Below are 17,187 nucleotides of genomic sequence, written 5' to 3'. Positions count from 1 at the left end.
TAATATTAGACTGAATATATAAAGTCTGAAAATGTTTCGCGTGACATAATTTTGTGATGCCTGAGTCCTGTCCTAAAGTATTGTAATTATTTCAATTTTTAAAGTCTTACCAAGAAACATTTTTAGTCCCATAATATTATAAGTATACTGTATGTGTTAATTCTATAAAGATATTGTCTGTTCTAATTGTTATAGAAAGTGAATTTAAGCTGCACATTTATTATAGTGATATCAAACTCGCAACCGCTCCCAAGTGTTTTGATGTACATGACTATCGTGTACCTCACAAGTAGCCTATACTTCCGGACTGTTGCTCTGACGTCACATCTGATGAAGACCATGGAGCGGCTGCTGCTTCACCACCTGAGGCTACAGGTCCGCCACGCCCTCGACCCTCTGCAGTTCGCATACCAGGAGAAGGTGGGAGCAGAGGATTCCATCATCTATATGCTACACCGATCCCTCTCCCACCTGGACAGAGGCAGTGGTGCTGTAAGAATTATGTTTTGGACTTCTCTAGCGCCTTCAACACAATCCAACCTCTGCTCCTTAGAGACAAGCTGACTGAGATGGGAGTAGACTCACACCTGGTGGCATGGATTGTGGACTATCTTACAGACAGACCTCAATATGTGCGTCTTGGGAACTGCAGGTCTGACATTGTGTTCAGCAATACAGGGCACTGCAGGGGACTGTACTTTCTCCAGTCCTGTTCAATCTATATACATCAGACTTCCAATATGACTCGGAGTCCTTCCACGTGCAAAAGTTCGCTGATGACACTGCTATTGTGGGCTGCATCAGGAGTGGGCAGGAGGAGGAGTACAAGAAGCTAATCAAAGACTTTGTTAAATGGTGCGACTCAAACCACTTACATCTTAACACCAGCAAAACCAAGGAGCGGGTGGTGGATTTTAGGAGGCCCAGGCCCCTCATGGACCCTGTGATCATCAGAGGTGACTGTGTGCAGAGGGTGCAGACCTATAAATATCTGGGAGTGCAGCTGGATGACAAATTGGACTGGACTGCCAATACTGATGCTCTATGTAAGAAAGGTCAGAGCAGACTATACTTTCTGAGAAGGTTGGCATCCTTCAACATCTGCAGTAAAATGCCACAGATGTTTTACCAGACGGTTGTGGCGAGTGCCCTCTTCTACGCGGTGGTGTGCTGGGGCGGCAGCATAAAGATAAAAGACGCCTCACGTCTGAACAAACTTGTTAAGAAGGCAGGCTCCATTGTAGGAGTAAAGTTGGACAGTTTAACATCTGTGGCAGAGCGACGGGCATTAAGCAAACTCCTGTCAATCATGAATAATCCACTGCATCCACTTAACAGTGTCATCTCCAGGCAGAGAAGTAGCTTCAGTGACAGACTTTTGTCACTGTCCTGCTCCACTGACAGACTGAGGAGATCGTTTCTCCCCCACACTATGCGACTCTTCAATTCCACCCGGGGGGAGTAAATGCTAACATTACTCAGTTATTGTCTGCTTTTTTTATTTTTATTTTTTTCATTTTTATTACTATTTACTTTAATATTGTTTCTTTGTATCAGTATACTGCTGCTGGATTATGTGAATTTCCCCTTGGGATTAATAAAGTATCTATCTATCTATCTATCTATCTATCTATCTATCTATCTATCTATCTATCTATCTATCTATCTATCTATCTATCTATCTATCTATCTATCTAAACTGGCAAAGGTGCCAGTTTAAACTCTGTTGAACTTGTTGAACTAGGTGAGCACAGTAGGTGAAATGTAAGATACATAAGTCACAATTGAAATTAGATCCCTTCCTCTAGGTGTAGCCTATATAACACCATTCCCTCCGCCTTAACACGAGAGGAGCTTCTCCACAACAAATTATTGCAGTGAGAAACAGTCATCAGAAGAAGCAGCCAGCATTTAATATTACAATAAATAAGTGATGGTGAGTTTGGCTTTGTGATTGCCCTATAAAATCAGTGTGGATATACTGTATAATACATTACCAAAAACATTGTTTTTTAACCTTTATGATGAATTGTTTGTTGTACTGAAAATTAATTTATATATTTGTTAAAAGAATAGTAATGAAGTAAAGTATATTAAAGACTTTGTCTTAAGTGGGCATCATGATAATACCAGTACTATAAGTTTCCATGTAGTGGACTTGATCAAAGACCAACTGCTTCAGGTACATTTGCTCTTGACCAGCTTTCATATTGAGCAGTTAATGTCAAACCTTTTCTTCCTTTGAGTATTAAACATAATACTGTGTAAACTGTTCCTTTTGAAATATTTTTGCATGTTCGTAGAAAGTCTTGCAAACATGAAACTGTGTTATAGATCTTTCCTCACGCCTGACTCCGATACATATTACTCTTTATCTCATTGATTTTTTTTTATTTAAATTGTCTTGTTTTTTTAATTTTCCTTTCCCATCCAATGCCAGTTTGTTGGTCACAAAGTGGTCATGATATCTATTATATTCTATCGAATACAAAAGTACAGGACATACTGTATTCTATGTTTTTAGATCCCTTACTATATTTTAATATGTACTCATGAAGATAATAGTCCTGCAGATGTTGCAACTTTAATGACATTCCAGTTCCCTTGTTAGTAGCTGGTGAAAAATTACCATGTTCATTTTTAGTTCCCGGTCAGTCCTCCCATTTTTTGTTTATGTTAATAACTTTTATTCTATATTTTCACTAATTGGGTTGTTATGCTGTTAGAGATAATCATTACCTCTTGTTGGATGTTATTACTAAGCAAGCCTAAAACTGATTCCTTCTCTCCTTCTGTCCACTGTTCACCTCTTTGTAAAGTTTTTGTCTACCTTTTGGAATCTTTTATTTGTAACTGTCCTTTTAAAACTCCAGTGTGTGGCTCCATCATGTATTTGATTGTCCAGGGGCTTCATGTATAAATGGTATGTACGCACAGAAATGTTGCATAAGAACTTTTCCACGTGCAAATTGCAATGTGTAAAACCTACACTTGGCGTAAAGCCACGCACTTTTCCACGGTACCTCATACCTTGTTGTACCCAAGTTCTCCGGTCGGTTTTGCAGACTGGCGGCACCCAGAGTCAAAGCAGTGCTACTGTTCCTGTGTGGTTACTCCTTATTTTACTGACGCAGCTTTATAAATACACTGAAACTAACCGCATATTGTGTATTAGTGTAATGCATCTGATTGTAATTAACTTGTAACAATATAATGGTCCAGGGAATAGCCATAGTACTCCAAATACCATAACTGCTTTAGCGTTGTTATTCTCACTGCACCTTCTTCTTCTTTCAGCTGCTCCCATTAGGGTTGCCACACGAGATCATTTTTCCATATTACTCTCACTGCACAACTCGGAGTATTTATATAACTGTATCTGAGTGTGAATCACAGCAGCAGCTGATTGGAAAGAGAGTTATTGGGATACAGACACGCTACCTCAGCCACGGCAAAATGCTTCAGAAACTTTCCTTTACGGACCTCGCAGTTCAGAAACAGTTTCATCTCAAGAACTGTAAATGCACTCAATCAATTGCTCCTTGTAGAACTGTTTGTACTTATAAGTACAATTACCTCACTGTAAACTAGCGATATAGTTATAATATTACACAACCTGTGCCACTTTATAAAGCGTGTATTTACATATGATGATGATATCATTTTTAAGATGAAATACATCAAAATATGTTCATTATATTATACAGTATATTTTGGTATCCTGGCTGCAAAGTCGTTTTTTATCATAACAACAGCACTGATGTGCATACAATCGAGTCCAAAACAAGACTGAGGGTAAGGGGAAAAAGGGCAGGCTTTTAAAGGGGAAGACAGGAAGTGAGGTCATGGGAATCGGGCACGTGTTCGCCTCTCATTGGATCAGGCCCGGACGTGACATCAGGGGGGCCGGCGCCGGTTAGTTCTGTCTCCATTGGTTCGGTCCCGGAAGTGATGTCACGAGAGCCAGGTGGAGTCTCCCAGGGATGGTCTACAGGAAGTGAGAAAAGAGTCAGTGCACTCTGCCACAGCCCGCCTGTCTCAGAACTGCCGTCACTCAAGCCCTTTAGCTGCCTCCCATGCGCATGTGTACAAGGCCCCCTTAGCCCAGACCCGTCGGGTCGGGCGACCCTAACCGAGAGGTCGTGAACCCGAGAAAGAGCATCAGCGTTGGCATGGAGAGCACCCCGACGATGAACGAGTGAAAACTTGTACGGCTGCAGGTCAAGAAACCACCGGGTGACCCGGGGATTCGACTCCTTGTGCAGGGCAATCCACTGTAGAGGCGCATGGTCCGTGACAAGAGTGAACTCCCGGCCCAACAGGTAGTACCTCAGCTGAGTAATCGCCCATTTAATCGCCAAAGCCTCCCTTTCCACCGCTGCATACCTGGTTTCCGTCCAACAGTTTCCGCTTAGGAACATGATGGGGTGTTCCACACCATCGACACTTTGGCTCAGCACGGCACCCAGGCCTGTGTCCGAAGCGTCCGTCTGGAGGATAAAAGGCAAAGAGAAGTTAGGTGCCATCAACATAGGTGCGGACGTAAGGGCCTGTTTCAAGTAACTAAATGCAGTGCCTGTGTTCTCAGTCCATACCACAATGTTCGGGCCCTCTTCTTTGTTAAATCAGTCAAGGCGCCGCTCTCCGAGAACCGGGTACAAACTGGCGGTAGTACCCGCTAATCCGGAAAGGCTTGGACCTGCCGCTTGGTTCGCGGATGGGGCCATTTCAAAATGGCATCAACTTTGGAGCACTGTGGCCTCACGGTACCCCGACCCACCAGGTAGCCTAAATATTTGGCTTCACTTAACCCAAAGAAGCATTTCTTGGGATTAATCCGGAGCCCGCCTCACCAAGTGTTCGCAATACCGCTTGGACCTGCTGTAGGTGTTCTGTCCACGTGCTGGAATAGATGACCACGTCATCCAGGTAGGCAGCACTGTATGAGTTATGTGGCCGGAGCACTTTGTCCACCAGACGCTGGAAGGTTGCTGGCGCCCCGTGTAACAAAAATGGAAGGACACGATACTGCCAGTGTCCGCTAGGAGTACTAAACGCGTTTTTTTCCTTTGCGGAGTCCATTAAAGGAACCTGCCAGTACCCTTTTGTCATGTCAAGTGTGGTCAAGTACGAGCCTGTCCCAGCCTCTCGAGGAGGTCGTTCCACTCGAGGCATAGGATAAGCATCGAATTGGGAGACTTGATTAAGCCGACGGAAGTCATTGCAAAACCTCCAACTCCCATCAGGCTTACCGACGAGCACAATTGGGCTGGACCAGGGACTATAACTTTCCTCAATCACACCTAGCTCCAGCATGCGCTTGATCTCAAGCTCCACTTCAGCCCTTTTTGCCTCGGGAAGACGATACGGGCGTTCTCGGACAATAACCCCGGGCTCTGTCACAATGTTGTGCTCAACCAGAGAGGTCCTTCCGGGGCGTTCACTGACTACCTCCCGGACGGCCCGGATAACTGTTTCCAGCTCCTGCCGTTGTCTGGGACTTAAGTCCGTACCGAAGTTAAGGCGTGTGTGTGAGCGAAGAGTGAGCGGGCTGGCCGGAGGAGGGATCGGGGTCCCTGTCCTTCCACGGTTTCAGCAAGTTCACATGATAAACCCGCTCCTTTGGCCGACGATTGGGTTGACTCACCAAATAGTCGACCAGCCCCTTCCTCTCCTTAACTTCGAGGGGCCTTGCCAATGGGCAAGCAGCTTAGAGTGGGAGGTAGGCACTAGGACCATGACCCGATCTCCGGGTGGAACTCCCGAAGAGTGCCGCGTTGTAATAACGGGCCTGTACTGCTTGTGCTTCTTCCATGTGACTTTTAAGGAGAGGCCGAATCTTTCCCAATCTATCGCGTAACTGCGCGATATACTCTAATATGTTTGTAGAGGGAAGAGCCTCTTCTTCCCACCCTTCTTTTAGAATGTCTAATATGCACCGAGGTTGTCGCCCATACAGTAATTCAAAAGGGGAGAACCCCGTGGAGGCTTGTGGGACTTCCCGATAAGCAAAAAGGACGAGGGGGAGGAGCTGATCCCAGTTCCTTCCATCCTCGCTGACCACCTTACGTAGCATTTGTTTGAGAGTCTGATTAAACCTCTCTACTAACCCGTCGGTTTGAGGATGATACACCGCGGTCTTTAAATGCTTTATTTTCAGCAACTTGGCAGTCTCCTTGAACGTCTCCGAGGTGAAAGGTGTCCCCTGGTCTGTCAAGACTTCCTTGGGAACACCCACACGAAAAGACCCCTAGTAATTCCCGTGCGATAGCTTTGGATGTAGCTGAGCGCAACGGAACAGCTTCGGGGTATCGTGTAGCGTAATCCACGAGGACTAAAATGTACTTGTGTCCTCGGCTGAGGGCTCAGGGTCGACCAAATCGAACCCGATTCTTTGGAAGGGAACATCAATCAGGGGTATAGGGACAAGAGGAGCACGGTCCCTCCTGGGAATCTGTCGCAGTTGAAACTCCGGCAGGAAGTGCAAAAGCGCGAACCTCCTCATTGACTCCCGGCCAGTAGAAACGGAGCTTGATCCGCTCCAGAGTTTTTTCGGTGCCCAAGTGGCCACCTAGGAGGTGGGTGTGTGCTAGCTCGCAGACCTGCCGCCGGAAGGTACGCGGAACTAGCAGCAGCTTTCTCTCCTGTCCATCATGCATTGCTACACGATAAAGAAAGTCGTTGCCTAATACAAAGTAAGGGCCCTGTGGTATAGACTGATCAGTGCGCTGGCCATTTACAAGGACCACTGCATTTTTGGCAAATTTCAGGGAGTCGTCATTCCATTGCTCCCTTCTGAAAGAAGCCGGCGTTTCTTTAAATTGAAACCGCAATACAGAGAGAGGGTCAGCGTCGACCTCAAGGGCGTGGCCTCCTCCCGCTCCGCCTCGGCTTCAGTGGATGACGTATCAGCACGCGACGGCCCGAGGGTAACCACGTCACTCAGGGAAGCCGCTTCGTCTCTCTCTGCCGGCTGATTACACAGCGTGGAGGCAACCTGAGACGGCTCGTGCCCGTCTATAACAAGGCTCAAAGTATTCTCGGGAGTGGTATGTGTCTCACCGCATTTAATTTCAGGCCAGTTCCGCCCCAGTATCACCGGGTGTGGAGGATCAGGAAGGATTGCCACAGTTAATTTCGAACCGATCCCCGTAACTGATGACACACGTGGCCTTGTACCAGCGGGTTTCCCCGTGGACACAGGTTATACCGACCTTATAATTTAACCACTGTCGCGGTAGCACAAAACAATGGTAGTGTTGCTGCCGGTGTCTAACAGAGCAGACGTTTTGTACCCGTTGACGACCACCATGCCTGTGTGTGGAACCGCCAACGGGTTTATCAGAGCACACAAACCCCTCCTCCCCCTCCACCTGCATTCCACCTCATTCCCAAGCGGTTTGAGCGCCCGCGACCCCGGGACGCCGGCACAAGCTCTGGGTTGTACAGGGGGGGCTAGGTGTTGGGACATACCCCGGTTGAGTTCGGCTAGAGGACGGTTCAGCTCCCTCAGATTGCGAGGCCGTCCTTTGTTTCTCTACGAGCTCTATGAGCTCTGCCATATTTGTAAATTCTCTACCCCAGACCGGCTGGGTGAAACCACGGGGTAGTGTGTCCAGAAGCAGGTAGCAAGCCACCTGCTCTATGACTTGGGAGGGCTTAAGTGTCTGTGGCCGCAGCCACTGCCCTACTTTTACCCATAGGGACCAGGCTTGCTGTGGGGTTGGCCGCTCCGGGTCAAACCTCCAGTTTTTCAGATTACTCACCTGCCAGTCTGGGGCACCCCTAGGTGGAAATCGGGGCTCTGGCTTCACAGGGAGGCAGGCACTCTCCTCCGAGAGAGCACAAACAGCCCTCTTCGCCTCCCTCTTCCGAAGCAGCCCACGTCTGTGAGCCCCTCCCGAACACTCCCTGGCCTGTCTAGATTGCCTAGTTGAGCATGCCGGGAGCAGAGCCTGTACCGGGCCACTCCGAAACACGGGCCACCCTCCCCGCCTGAAAACTCGGCCCCGGTACGATCCCACCTGGACATGTTGCAGGTCCTGTCCCCTTCTCTTCCAGGACTTCTCCATCCTGCCGACTACGCCAGTGTCACAAAGCTGAGACATACTCAAAGAAGTTTTGGGGCAGCCACCCGTATATTTTGGTATCCTGGCTGCAAAGTCGTTTTTTATCATAACAACAGCACTGATGTGCATACAATCGAGTCCAAAACAAGACTGAGGGTAAGGGGAAAAAGGGCAGGCTTTTAAAGGGGAAGACAGGAAGTGAGGTCATGGGAATCGGGCACGTGTTCGCCACTCATTGGATCAGGCCCGGACGTGACATCAGGGGCCGGCGCCGTTAGTTCTGTCTCCATTGGTTCGGTCCCGGAAGTGATGTCACGAGAGCCAGGTGGAGTCTCCCAGGGATGGTCTACAGGGAAGTGAGAAAAAGAATCAGTGCACTCTGCCACAGCCCGGCCTGTCTCAGAACTGCCGTCACTCAAGCCCTTTAGCTGCCTCCCATGCGCATGTGTGTGACAACAGGTAAAACTTTAACTTCATTTAAATAATCCATATTCTTCACTGGGACTGGCGTGAAGGATAGAATAATTAAACATGTACTACGATGATAGTTCAATGTTCCTTAAACGTTTTGAAGAATCGGCACTCTAAGCTTACAGATGGCTTAACGTCTATTACAGAGTTGATTGTGTGGCGATCGGTTACTAGGAGAAAGAAAAGCAAGGACTGCAGGGGCGGCCACGCCAATATATATTGACTATTAAAACAGAAAGATAAAATAACAACACGGCTAAAAACGCAGCGTTAAATTTCAACAAAAGTTAAATGATTGTGTCATGAGCACGAGGCAGCTTTGCAGTGTCCGCAACGGACGTGGCCATCCACCGTGCATAAGATACCATATTGACATTGGAGGGCGAAGGGGCCACCGATTCTTTCTCTGTCCAGTCCCACCACAAGCCTAGAGCTGCCCATGAGTACTGCTGCAATAAATAATTTCATCGAAGGTCGCACACAATCACTGCGCCGTGAAACCCATGTTTAATAACGTGCTTTAACTCCTATCATCATGAAAATAATATCACGTATACATCTCAGTATTTTAGTTATTCAGAGAGCTGTAATATCACAAATGTAATGGATTCTGTGTCCAGTCGGAGGAAGACAGCCAGTTTAAGAAGCAAGTAGTGATTCACACACATAGAAGATCACATACAAAACAACGCATACTGTATAACGTGCTACTTTAATTACGATGTGATTTGAGAAACTGGTTAATTAATTTTAATATGACTTTTATGATGTTCTACTTTAATGACAAAATAAACTACATGATTATATTGGAAATTTTGAGATTGAAGTTGACATTTCGTGCTTTTTTTCCACTGTGTGCCTATTTTTTTTTTGTCTGTACCCTAATAAGCTTTCATATGACACTCAGATGGTGGGCTACGAATCGCCTATTCATGGCGACTTTGATATCTGAGCTTCCAAGTTTCTTCAACACGCTATGTCACTCGATCAGCTTCCTTTTGTTGATTATACCACGGTTTAATTAAACAAATAGTATGTTTTTCCTTTGACTCCACTTGGTATTCGCTGAAATTCTTATATTATCCCACATGCTTTTCCCATTGTCTTTACACAGAAGGCTGAGCTTAAGGGCGATTTATATTGATTCAAAGAGGCGCAATTCTGGGAGGAGTTGGGGCAGGACATAAGGTGCGTGCACGAGCGTTAGTTTTCACGCTGACCAGGATTTATGTAGTGGAAGAACATGGAAGTTGGAGTACGCACAGATTCCTGCATCTGGATTTTTCTGTGCGTAAGCACATTTCGGCGTTTTTGCTTACGCCATGTTATAGTGCGAATTCTACACACAGCGTTATGCATGAGGCCCCAGGTCATCAGTTTTTGGCTCTTTTGTGTAGTACATTAAATAGCTTGACTTCTTGAAGTTCTTAACTTTCTAGGCTGGATCAATTACATCTCCAAGAACTTCTCAATTATTCACTGTTGTTTGCCTCCATCTTATCTCCCAACTACACATAACTCCTGTTACATGAGAGCTTCTTCAATAATTTGTCATTATTTCTGTCTTTTTTTAAAGAAGATTTTTTCAAAACCTGGCAGGATCTAATCCATAATATTTTAGTATAAGCTCTTAATGCACTGAGGACGCAATTATATCTTCATTTATTTTTCTTCTCCATTCCTCTCTATTGGCCCATTAAACTCATCAATTAATTTGTGTTTACAAGCTTTAAGTTTTACCCCGTTGGCCATGCTCTCTCTCTCTCTCAGGAGTGGGGGTCAACTTGTTTTCCAATCTCAATCCTATTTTTTGTAAAAATTGATCGATTTGTATTGAATGATTAAAATAAAATTATTATTAAAAAAATATATATTTTATGATTTTTAGTATACACATCTGAATTCTAACATATTTTTGAAAGATCAGTTTTCTTTTTATTGTAAAAGTCCTTTGACTGGCATATACAAATGTCAAATTGTCTCAAAGTTTGTAGTAGAATTTCAATGTTTATGACATTTTGTAAGGTTTTCTCATGGGATACAATATGTAAGCATTTGGCTAAAATGGCAAATTTCAGATGTATGGCAATTGTTTTATAGGCAACACAATTATTAAGATTTCAGAAGTACTATTATCCTTTATTTTGTCTCATTGTTTGCATTTTGAATTAAAAAACAATTTATGCCATGCACAAAATGAAAAATATATTGCATACTTTTTAGAAGCTAATTTTATGTGAATTTATATATAGGACAGCGTTTGATACATGGATTAAAGAAGTTGTTAGAATTTATGTAGGGTTTTTACTAGTGGCTATAAAGGTTTTGCCATATAAAAATATATCTTGCATATGGTATATACTGCATTTTATCTAAGTTGATAAAACATTAACTGTTGTGTAAAGGGCAGCACCATGAAACATTCTTAATATTGTTGTTTAATGATTGTGCAGAATATCTACAGTGAAATAGAAATGTCTGAAGGAGGTAAACGAAACACAGAAAACGAAGGTAAGTTTTATTTCTTGATCCAATGAGCTTGACATTTGTTGAAAGTTTTCAGTTTTTGCTCTTTTGGTATTTTACTGTGCACTGTTCACCTGATATAAGTTTTTGAAGTTTTTTTGAATGTAATGCTTTTTAAAATACTTACAATTATTATAACAGCAGTTCTATCCCACTAAATTGATTAATAATTTGAACTTTTTTAGATTCTATTTTCCATGTGTATGACAACCCGTCATTCCAAAAAGAAGAAGAAAATGAAGAGGAATTTTCAGAAAATGTCAACAAAAAGAAAAAGTAAATAGCTTCTACTTTTATGTGTTTACTTGCCAAATAAGTGCATGTGATACTGGTGCTTTGTAACATGAGGCCTTTGATAAATGTTGCATATAAGTCCTGTAATGTACGGGCTGAAACAAAAACTTCTATATAGTTTAATAAACTCCTAAAAAGCTTTTCTTTAATTGACTAATTCAATTTTTCGTTTGCCTTGTGTTTAACTTCTAATGAATTTTGATGCATTCCAAAAGCTGCTAAAACAAAAATTCTGAAGTGTCCACAACTAATTTGCTTTACATTGATTAAAAATCAGTTGAGTAATAAAATTTAGCAATAATAAAGATGCTAATAATGAGTGATCTACCTTAACAATGTTACCTATAAATGTTGCCTATTCATTTTTTTTATGTACTATAAAATCTTTAGCGATATTAATAAAAAGATGTTAGAAATAATACTTCAATTTTCATTAAAATTTCTCTTAAGTTGTTCTTCTAATTTAAGAACTTTGCAGTGACCAAAATGGTCTATAAGAAAAACTATAATTAGTTTTTTTTTTTATTTTCAATTAACAAGTTACAGTTTTTTCCAATCTGTGTAAGTAACGCCAATATCACATTACCCAACTTCTAATTGTGGGGAATGTCCGATATGCTGAGCTGCAGTCGCTGATGTTGTTGCCAGACCATGTCAATTTAAATGACTGAAATTGTTGCCCACATTACATGTATTGACTGAGTGCCCATCTTCCAGCACAGTTGTGCTCTCCCCTTTTTCTTAAAGCCAGAAGTGTGCTGCCTGATGATTCCAGCACTTTATGAAGGGCTAATAGCTGTGGTAAATTAAGCAACAATCTTGATTCTTTTAGTTATTTATTTTTTTTTCCATTGAATGATGGTACATAAATCACCAGTCATCAGACAGCTGAACTTCTGTTCTGTTTGTGAGGTCCAAAGCTCCTGCATTCTTTATTTCTTGTCGCTGCCTTCTATGCATTGTACTTTCGGAGGTGTATTCATTAGTTGTCAGCTGTCATGCACACGGAGCCCACTCCAACCTGTTTGATTTCATGGGAGTGAGTCACTGGGTATTTTAAATTAGTTCAACGGGAACATGGGAGTGTGCCTCCAACTTCCTCTAACTCACTAAGATTATGTAAATGAAGGCTACAACTGAAAGTCTCTGGAAAAGTTGGGTCATGTGACATCACCTGATACTGAAAATGAATCAGAGAACTTAAACTATGCCAAAGAAATGCGCCTTACCCTGTGATAGTACCACAAGACTTTTCGCTTTAGAAAAGAAGCTTTTGGGCCTAAAGATTTCTTTTGATATTTAATATGTTTGTACTTGTTCTTCCACAGATGTTCTGTGAAATTCTTAAATAGCTACTCATAAATAATGAAACCCACTCATTCTGGTTTACGTTATATTTATTTAGTCTTGCATCTCAGTAATCTATAGTCCTGGGGCTATTTGTTTCTAACATCTCAAATCAATACTGTACACAGACATACAGTCAGGGAATTTGAACTTCTGTCTGGAGTTGGCCCTAACCAATGAGGTCCTACCGCCTAAATTATATGCCAATGTCAATTGAAGCAACATCTCTGTAAAGCATTTTTATATATGGTCTTAATTATCCTGTGATGTTAATTTCCTAATTATCTCAATGACTACACCAGTTGAAATGCACCTCATTTCACTAAATTTTGCATACACTTTTATTCATTTCTCCTTCATCAGTAACATACAGTACACAGTATTTCTCCATATACTCACTTCTTCTTTTGGCTGCTTCCGTTAGGAGTCGCCACAGCAGATCATCTTCTTCTATATCTTTCTGTCCTCATACAATACCACAACTCCTCTTGGGGCATGCTGTCATATACTTTCTCCGGGTCCACAATGATGCAATGCAACTCCTTCTGGCCTTCTCTATTCTTCTTCATTAACAACCTCAGAGCAAACATCGCATCTGTGGTGCTCTTTTTTGGCATGAAACCATACTGCTGCTCACAAATCATCAACTCACTTCTTAACCTAGTTTCCACTACTCTTTCCCATAACTTCATGCTGTGGCTCATCAATTGTATCCCCCTTATTCTTAAATATCGACACCAGTACAGTTCTCCACTTCTCAGGCATCCTCTCACTTTCCAAGATTTCATTAAACAATCTGGATAAAAACTCCACTGCCATCTCTCCTAAACACCTCCATGCTTCCACAGGTACAGTATGTCATCTTGACTAATGGCTTTTCCAGTCTTCATCCTTACTTCCTCCTTGCTAATCAGTTGCACTTCCTGATTCATTATCTACACATCATCCAACCTCTTTTCTCTTTACTGCTCTTTATTCATCAGCCTCTCAAAGTACTCTTTCCATTAGCTCAACACACACTCCTCACTTGTGAGTATGTTTTCATCTTTATGCTTTATTACTCTAACCTGCTGCACATCATTCCCAACGCGGTCCCACTGTCTAGCCAATACAGGTCTTTTTCTCACTCCTTAGTGTCCAACCTCTCATACAACTCATCATACGCCTTTTCTTTAGCCTTCGCCACCTCTCTCTTGACCTTTCGCCTTACCTCCTTGTACTATTGTCTACTTTCTGCATCTCTCTGACTATCCCACTTCTTCTTTTCCATCATCTTCCTCTGTATGATCTCCTGTATTTCTCCGTTATTCTACCAGGTTTCCTTTTCCTCTTTCCTCTGTCCAGATGTCAAGCCAAGTACCCTTCTTGCTCTCACCCTTATTACATCTGCTGTAGTTTCCCAACTCTCTGGTAATTCTACACTACCACCCAGTGCCTGTCTCACCTTCTCCCTAAACTCAACCTTGCAGTCTTCCTTTTTCAAATTCCACTATTTGATCCTTGGCTCTGCTCTCAGTCTCTTCCTTTTCTTGATCTCCAACTTCATCCTACAGACCACCATCCTATGCTGTTTAACTACACGTTCCCCTGCCACCACTTTGCAGTCTTCATTCTCCTTCAGATTGACTCTTCTGCATAGGATGTAATCTACCTGTGTGCATCTTCCTCCACTCTTGTACATCACCCTATGTTCCTCCCTCATCTTAAAATATGTATTCACCACAGCCATGTTCATCCTTCTGGCAAAATCCACTATCCTCTGACCTTCTTCATTCCTCTCCTTGACACCATACCTACCGATCACCTCCTCGTCTCCGCTGTTCCCTTCACCAACATGTCCATTGAAATCCGCTCCAATCACCACTTTCTGTCCCTTGGGTACAGTCATGTTTATTGGGAAGGGTAAAGTGCTTAATTATTGACCATTTCCATTAGTGGGTGGTTGCTGTGTTCAGATATGCATGCTTTGTAACGTTTGTCCTTCCTGAGCCACCTTAGAGTGGTGCGTTCCTGATGTAGGTAATGTATCTGCCACAAACATATAAACCGAAGTTCTTCCTGTCTGTTTAATCCTATGGTAGCATAGCCAGTAAGTTTATATTTGTAAAATGTTACCGTTCTGTACTGTTACTTATATTTTAAATCTGTTATCAAACTTTTTGCATGCTTAATATTATATTTCTTTACTTGTAGTTTCACACCTGCTCTTTATTAATAAACTGGAGATTTGTACACCTCGTGTCAAGTCAGTCTCCGGGTCGTCATATTGATCAAGGGAGGAGTTTAGCTGCCTGAGTATCTATTACCACTTAATAGTGAGATCAGAACAGTGAAACAGCTGCTTCCTGGCAGGCTCTATAACGGGTTACGGATCGGATTGAACAGACCGGACACTGCATCTGTGCCCCTGTGGAGTTGTACAGAGGTTACACGGACGAGCTCTCTAAACAATGTCGGAGAAACGGTCATCCGTCATTGAGACCAGGGGCCTCATGTATAAACGGTGCGTACGCACAGAAATGTTGCGTAAGAACTTTTCCACGTTCAAATCGCGATATATAAAATCTACACGGCGTAAATCCACGCACTTTTCCACAGTACCTCATACCTTGTCGTACGCAAGTTCTCCGCTCGGTTTTGCAGACTGGCGGCACCCAGCGTCAAAGCAGTGCTGCTGTTCCTGTGTGGTTACACCTTATTTTCCTGACGCGCTTTATAAATACAATCAAACTAACCGCATATTGTTTATTAGTGTAATGCATCTGATTGTAATTAACTTGTAACAATATAATGGTAGAGGGAACAGCCATAGTATTCCAAATACCATAACTGCTTTAGCATTGTTACTCTCTTCTTCTTCTTCTTCTTCTTCTTTCAGCTCCTCTTGTTAGGAGTTGCCACAGCGGATCATCTTTTTCAATATTTCTCTCACTGCACCACTCAGAGTATTTATATCACTGTATCTGAGTGTGAATCACAGCAGCAGCTGATCGGAAAGGGAATTATCGTTATACAGCTTCAAGGACACGCTGTCTCAGCCACTGCAAAATGTTTTAAAGCCTTTCCTGCACGGACCTCGCGGTTCAGAAACAGAAACAATATCATTTATAAGGTGAAATTCAGCAAAATATGTTTATTAAATTATACAGATAAAACTTTAACTTCATTTAAATAATCTATATTCTTCACTGGGAGTGTCGTTAAGGATAGAATAATTAAACATGTACTACGAAGACATTTCAATGTTCTTTAAACGTTTTGAAGAATCGGCTAAGCTTACAGATGGCTTAACGTCTATTACAGAGCTGATTGTATGGCGATCGGTTACTTGGGGAAAGAAAAGCACTGACTGCAGTGACGGCTACACCAATATATATTGAATATAAAACAGAAAGAGAAAATAACAATACAGCTAAAAACACAGCGACAAATTTCGGCAAAAGTTAAATGCTTGTGTCATGAGCACGAGGCGGCTATGCAGCCATCCACTGTGCATAAGCTACCTTACTGACAGGCGGGCGAAGGAGCCACCGATTCTTCCTCTGCCCAGTGCCACCACAAGCCTAGAGCCGCCCCTGATTGTACTGCTGCAATAAATTATTTCATCGAAGTGAAACACATGTTTAATAACGTGCTTTAACTCCTATCATCATGAAAATGATATCAATGATACATCTCAGTATTTTAGTTATTCAGAGAACTGTAATATTACGAATGTAATTGATTCTGTGTCCAGTTGGAGGAAGAGAGCCAGTTTAAAAAGCAAGTAGTGATTCACACACATAGAGCACATAGAAGATCAAATACAAAACAAAGCATTTAACGTGCTACTGGTTAATTAAACGATTTTAAGATGAAGTTTATGATGTTCTACTTTAATGGCAAAATAAACTACGTGATTAAAGTGGAAATGTCAAGATTGAAGTTGACATTTCGTGCTTTTTCCTCACTGTGTGCCTTTTTTCTCTGTACCCTAATAAGCTTTCATATGACACTCAGACAGTGGGCTTACAACTCGGCTTTTCACAGCGACTTTGATATGTGACTTCTTTTTTATTTCCGGCACTGTGCGATTTGTGAATGTGAGCTTTCAAGTTTCTCCAACACGCTATGTCACTCGATCAACTTCCTTTTGTTGATTATACCACGGTTTATTTGAACAAATAGTATGTTTTTCCTTTGCCTCCACTTGGTATTCGCTGAAATTCTTATATTTTCCCCGTGCTTTTCCCATTGTCTTTTCACAGAAGGCTGCGCTTAAGGGCGATTTATATTGATTTGCATATTCAAATAGGCGTAATTCTGGGAGGATTTGGGGCGTTACATAATGCGCGTGCACGAGCGTTAGTTTTCACGCTGGTCGGGATTTATGTAGCGGAAGAACTTGGAAGTTGGAGTACGCATAGATTCCTGCATCTGGATTTTTCTGTGCGTAAGCACATTTCAGCTTTTGTGCTTATGCCATGTTATAGTGCGAGTT

The 17,187-nt window shown here is 42.6% G+C and overlaps 2 protein-coding genes across 2 annotated transcripts in view; both read left to right on the top strand.

The window, feature by feature from the left end:
• LOC120516128 (ATP-dependent translocase ABCB1-like) overlaps window positions 1-17,187 on the top strand; it is a 506,684-nt gene that overhangs the window by 374,434 nt on the left and 115,063 nt on the right. The window lies entirely within an intron of this gene.
• LOC120516095 (ATP-dependent translocase ABCB1-like) overlaps window positions 1-17,187 on the top strand; it is a 65,105-nt gene that overhangs the window by 15,189 nt on the left and 32,729 nt on the right. The window contains exons 2-4 of the mRNA XM_039737554.1: window positions 1,809-1,936; window positions 10,994-11,051; window positions 11,252-11,342. Coding sequence (XP_039593488.1) covers window positions 1,934-1,936; window positions 10,994-11,051; window positions 11,252-11,342 — 152 coding nt within the window. The 5' untranslated portion in view covers window positions 1,809-1,933. The remainder of the gene's footprint in view (window positions 1-1,808; window positions 1,937-10,993; window positions 11,052-11,251; window positions 11,343-17,187) is intronic.

This window comes from Polypterus senegalus, chromosome 15 (assembly GCF_016835505.1).
Source record: "Polypterus senegalus isolate Bchr_013 chromosome 15, ASM1683550v1, whole genome shotgun sequence".
Classification (NCBI taxonomy): domain Eukaryota; kingdom Metazoa; phylum Chordata; class Cladistia; order Polypteriformes; family Polypteridae; genus Polypterus; species Polypterus senegalus.
This window is presented reverse-complemented; position numbering and strand designations above follow the sequence as displayed.